At 33.1% G+C, this 6,335-nt stretch overlaps 1 protein-coding gene across 1 annotated transcript; it reads left to right on the forward strand.

Moving 5' to 3' along the window:
* The first annotated feature begins 4,863 nt into the window (after positions 1–4,863).
* On the forward strand, positions 4,864–5,670 carry LOC18593932 (receptor-like protein EIX1). The gene has a single exon (XM_018124232.2). The coding sequence runs from the start codon at positions 4,864–4,866 to the stop codon at positions 5,668–5,670; it is 807 nt and encodes a 268-aa protein (XP_017979721.2).
* Positions 5,671–6,335: the final 665 nt, after the last annotated feature.

The raw sequence follows: 6,335 nt of genomic DNA on the forward strand, positions 1-6,335 counted from the left end.
GAGGTACCAGTCTTTCAATAAGTTCAGGAAGGTAAAAACTTTTTATCACATTTACTTTCTCTTTTTCTTTTGAAAAAAAAATTGATTTAGCTTTGATATGGTTGTATTATTTTCAGGTGTAGCTGGGACTACAACTGAAGGTGATTTTTCAGGCCTCCGGGACTACAACTGAAATGTGTGTAACTGTCTGAAGGTGTGGCTTATTTCGCTATTTGTAAGATGCCAATAGAAGGGTTCATAGTTCCTTTTAGTTTGATCCCTGTACAAATGGTGTCAATCTCTGTTTGCAAATACTCAAGCCTAGGCCTATATGATTTTCTACGTATTAGTGTAATGATTTTCTTTTGATCTTGTTTGATTTTCTCACACATTGCTCCTGTGTATTTGTTACTTTACATGTATTTCTCCTGTGTATTTGTTACTTTACATGTATTTCTTTCTTTTGCAGTGATTTGCCTTAGTAGACACTGTATACATTTATTTTGGACTAAGCTTTCTATAGCAAATTAAGTTCTTGGTTCTTTTTGAAAATGCAAATTAAGTGCTTGTTACTATTAATATTTTAACTTAATTTTCAAAAAAGCTCCTAAATTTGTTAAAAAAATTTAAATAAATTTTTATTCTTTTATTGAGTTCAACTAAACCCTTGTGTTTTCATTTTAGATCAAACAAATCTTTATAATTAATGGTGGACTAATTTTCATTAGTCAAAATGTCACTAGTTATTTTATGTTCACATAATGCAGACATGGTATTGATGTGGAGTGTAAAATAATTTTCATTATTTCCATTTCTTATGGCTAAATAGGAGTAATTAAACAAGAGATAGAAGAGATAGAAGAGATAGATGGTATCCCACCGTGGCTAGCCCAATCCTTTTCCATTATCTCAATTTCATTTACTATAAAATGATAATCCTAATTCTATCTTCTTCCTCTAACAATTGAGAATATTTTTACATCTGCATATAATTAAGTTGCTCGTCAGCTTTTATAAAATATGGGAAATAATTAGCCTTATAATTAGGCTTTGTATGTGATTGAAGACGAAAATAATGGTGGGGGAAAATTAAAACCAAAAAAGGTCCATACCTTTACTTAGTGCAGGTTGTCGAAAGGCAATCCTTTCGGCATGGAAAAGGGACCAAGATTTATATATTCTAATCTATTTATAGTTTTTTGTTTTTAATTTATAGGTTCTAATCCATTTGGTGGTAGGTGATTAGGACTTCCTGGTTATAAAATTGTCATGAACTCAGGTCCCAGCAAGGTCTCCATAGATGACTACAGCCAATTGATTGAAGAAGAAAATAGTGGAATTTAAACCTAAAAGCAAGCCTAGACTGCCCAGTCTTCGTCAAAAGGTTCCTTTTGCAAGAATACTAGCAGATGGAGTTAATAATATAAGTACCAGTTGGTTCGTGGAAATTGGTGTGATCACAAAGTGTTTGATAAGTCAGTTTTCTTTTTCTTTTTAATTTCTAGTGTACTCACATAGAAAGACAAATTAGATTTCTTTTTAATCAATTTGTTTGTTTGTTGATACATTGGTTTCTTATAGTATTAGGTGTAATAATTATTTAATTTTTAGTGATGATTGTTTGATTATAATTTTAATTTTACTTATAAATATAATCTCATCAAGAACAAAAAATCATGATTAAGACAATCACACCTATTTCCACACGGTCTAAGACTTTATGAGTTTAAATATTAAGAAGAAAAAAAGGAAGTCTATCTTATATATAGGATTTATAACCATTAGTGATAAGAGTTTATTTGATTCAAAATAAAAATATAACAGTTTGATTAAACGTAATAAAAGAATAAACGATTATTTGAATTTTTTTGAATACTTTAAGGATTTTTTTAGATATTATGCTTAATATTTTTTGTGGATATTAATGCTTATCATCTCATTGAATTCATTTACAAATTACATAATCATATTGATCAGTAGCTTATCTACTATTCTCCAATCAATCCTTTTCCATTATCTCAATTTTCTTATGGCTAAATAGGATTAATTAAGCAAGAGATAAAAGGGATAGATGGTATCCCACCGTGGTTAGCCCAATCCTTTCCCATTATCTCAATTTCACTCAATAAAAAATGTTTTTTTTTTTTTGCTCCATCATAAAATAGTATCTATTGCAAGCCATATATAAAATGTTTATAAACTGGAAAATTAGCACCTCATCCACATAATCCAAATACGTCATTAAAAATTAGGAAGAAAATGAAAAAAAGACACCACCGTGCAAGAAACATATTCTCCCTATCAACACCAAACTTTGTTAAAGAATTTCTCAACATGTTTCCTTCCCTGTAAGTATGAATAAATTCAAACTGTCCCACTTCCTTGAGATAGCTGTCAATTTCGTTGAAGGTTTGCTACCATTTCCATGGACGCCGACCCATCTTAGTTAGCCAAGTAAACACCACTTTCGAGCCCTAATTCTATAAAATGTTAATCCTAATTCTATCTTCTTCCTATAACAATTGAGAATAGTTTTACATTTGCAAATAATCAAGTTGCTCATCAACTCTTATAAAATATGGGAGATAATTAGCCTTATAATTAGGCTTTGTAGGTGATTGAAGAGGAAAACAATGGTGGACGAAAATTAAAAGCAAAGAAGGGCCATTCCTTTACTTGGTGCTGGTTGTCCAAGGGTATTCCTTTCGGCATGGATAAATGGACCAAGATTTATCTATTCCAAAGACTTACATTTTGCTTTAAATGTTCTAATCTATTGGTGGTAGGTGACGAGGACTTCCTGGTTGTAAAATTGTCCTGAACTCAGGTGCCGGCAAGACCTACATAGATGACTATAGGTTAGTGATTAAAGAAGAAAATAGTGGAATTTAAACTTAAAAGCAAGCCTAGTCTTCGTCAAAAGTGATTATAAAAATTATTAGACTGAGTTAATAATATTAGTATATTCTTAAAAATTTACTAATGGATTCGTGGAAATTGATGTGACTTTACCTTGTTAGACAAGTCAGTTTTCTTGTTATGGACCTCACAAAGGACGATAAGTTAATCAATTAGGCTTAAAATTTTATAATTTTAACTCACATAGCATTTTTATAGTTAAATTTGACCCATATTTACTCCCCATCGAAAGATAAGTTTGAGCAAAATTAGACCAGACCAATGACTCAATCGAATTGAATACAATTGAGATCAAATGGTTTGATCCAATTGATCCATTACGTTCATTGGTTCAAAAAGTTTGGTCTAATTAGTTTATTTGATCGATTCTCTATTTTAAATCTTTTGAATTGAATCGACTAAAAAGACCAAATAATATAAATAATTAAAAAATATATATAATTATATTTTTGTATTCTTTCAATTATTAGATAGCCTATGTGGATGAGATTCAAGTTGATGTGCGATGGTTGATTGTCTTGCATTAGATGATTTTATTTTATGGATGTTAATTTTATTATCTTTGGTATGTTGAATCTTGAATGTTATGTTCTTTTCGAAAAGTGATTTTATTAACCTCAGCTACCCATATGCTATTCCAAGTCTCTTACTTATTTGCAATAGACTTTTCATAGCACATTGACTTGGTTCGGGCATCAGAAACCTGTGCACTTGTAAAGAAGACTGCACAAAAAGCCATTGACAGTGCGGATCATGTATCCTAAACTCCTAAAACTAAATCACAAGGAAAGTTTTAGTGCTACTTGCCCTTAAGTTTGATGGTTTATGTAGAAGGAAATAATTATATAAGTAAAAGGATAAATGTTATGTTTTTTCTCTTTTTATGTTTAGATATTTGTATATTTTATAATTATAGATGAAATTTATAAATTTTAATATTACAATTTACAAAAAAAAATGGATAAAATTTTAATTCTTTTGATTTAAAATCGAATCAACTAAACCAATTCGATATTTGATCGGTTCAATCCTCTTTTATATTTAATCAGTTCTAAACATATTTGGTTCATTTAATTCTTAATTATGGTAGGCCAGTTCATCCAATTGCTCATTCCTATCAAAAGATAGTCATGAGAGATTAAACTCATTTGGCTCGCAAAGTGATTGATTGAAGGCAAAAAGTGCTATCTTATTGCAGTCCTCAAACCTTTCCATAAGCAAGTTTTCAGGTTCAATATCTTGGTTAACCATGTGAATAAACAAAGGGGTAAAGGGAAGACACTGTTTCAGGATTCAGTTTTAGATATATTGGATAATAAGAACGGGGAAAAGGGAAAAGCAGGAGATGAAGAAATTTGTCTAAGTCTAAGATGGTGACAATTACACCTCCATTAGCCAGTGTGATAATGACTTTTTTATAATTGAGAAAAAAGGGATTCGAACCCTATTCGGGGATCATGCACCAACTAATAAGCCAAATGCTCGAGTGCTACTAGATCAAGACTTTAATTGTAAATTAAATATTTTTTATAGCCCTAAAAACACGATTAGGAAAGTGTTAAGGTATGAAGACCAAGATTATGGCCTGATTCTGTTATTATTATATTTATTATCATCCAAGATTATAGTCCCACGCACAACACCAAACATAATCACTACAAAATACAAATATGGGCTTAAACATTAAGAACAAAAAAGAAAGTCAATCTTACAAATGGTTTTCCACCACAACAAAATAAGTAACTAACTTATGGAGCAGCTTTATATAAGGAGGACATTGCCTGAGCTCTCAGTCTCAAAAAAGACAACACAATCACAGTCATTGAAATATTTTAAGTAATTTGGTGTTGCTTGATGATATGGTTATAATGTCAGGTGAAAGGTCCCATCTTCTCCTGCTAGGTTTATGTATTGCAATATTTTATCTTCGAGAGAGAGAAATCCACAACAGCTAAAGACGTGAACATGTGCAAGGAGAGTGAGAGACAAGCACTTCTCGACTTTAAGCAAAGCCTTCAACTTGTAAATCAGTCGGGCTTTCACGACCTATCTTCATGGGAAGGAAAGGATTGTTGTGCATGGACGGGTATCAGCTGCGACGGCCTGTACGTGGAAAGACTCGATCTTCATGGAAAATTCTTGCTTGCAGCAGGTTCAATTAGTCCTTCATTGCTTAAACTGCAATATTTGAGTTATTTAGATCTCAGTGAAAATGATTTTAATGGAAGTCGCATCCCCGAGTTCATTGGTTCTCTCAAAAATCTGACACACCTCGATCTCTCTCATGCTAATTTTGGAGGACCAATTCCTTCTCAGCTAGGAAACCTTTCCAAGCTGGAGACTCTTTATCTGGGTGATGGCGTTTCCGATTCACTCCTCGACAACAATATGAACTTTCACAACAAATTTCCAAAATTATTTAGTGTTGGAAACCTTGAGTGGCTTTCTCATCTCACTTCTTTAAAAGACCTTGATCTCAGTTTCACTAACCTTAGTAAGGCTAGTGATTGGTTTCAAGTTGTTAACCAGCTTCCTTTCCTTGAAAACTTGGCCATGAGGGAATGTGATCTTCCAAGTGCCATTTCTTCATCTGTTTCCCTCGTCAACTCTTCTACATCTCTCACCGATTTGTATCTGTCTGGTAACTATCTCACTGCTTCTGCAATATACCCATGGTTGTTTAATGTTAATAGCAACCTTGAGTTCCTTGATCTCTCAAGGAACCACTTGAAAGGTCCAATTCCAGAATCTTTTGAAATATGGTTCATATGACGGATCTTTATCTGAGCCACAATCAGCTTGAAGGTGGGATATATAGATCTTTCTGGAGTGTGTGTAGTTTGGCATATTTAAACATGGAGTCCAACCATCTCAGTGCCTTAGGATTTATTCAGAATACATCTTCATGCAAAAGTGACTCGATCCAGCAGTTGAGATTAGCTGAGAAACAACTGACGAGTTCTGTGGTGAATGAAATGGCAAATCTGTCATCCTTAAGTGTACTAGATCTTGGGTACAACCTTTTAAATGGAACCATAAGCGAAAGCGTTGGACAACTGTCCAACCTGTGGACTTTACGGCTTGGTGGGAATTCTTTGGATAATGTTGTGATCTCCGAAGCTCATTTCTCAAATCTCACCAAATTAATTGAGTTAGACTTATCCTACAGTTCGTTGACCTTAAAATTCAAATCTGACTGGATCCCTCCTTTTCATTTGGGTATTTTATTCCTTTGCTCTTGCAAGTTAGGGCCACGTTTCCCAGAATGGCTTCAGACTCAAGCTGGCATCGTTGCCCTTGATATATCTGATGCGAAAATATCGGATTCCCTCCCCATTTGGTTTTGGGACTTATTTGGCAGAGTAAGATACTTTTTGTAAGAAAGGTGAAGTTTTATTGAGCCAGCCTTCCCCATTTGGTTTTGGGACTTATTTGGC

This window comes from Theobroma cacao, chromosome 7 (assembly GCF_053813885.1).
Source record: "Theobroma cacao isolate CCN51 chromosome 7, ASM5381388v1, whole genome shotgun sequence".
NCBI classification, from domain to species: Eukaryota; Viridiplantae; Streptophyta; class Magnoliopsida; order Malvales; family Malvaceae; genus Theobroma; species Theobroma cacao.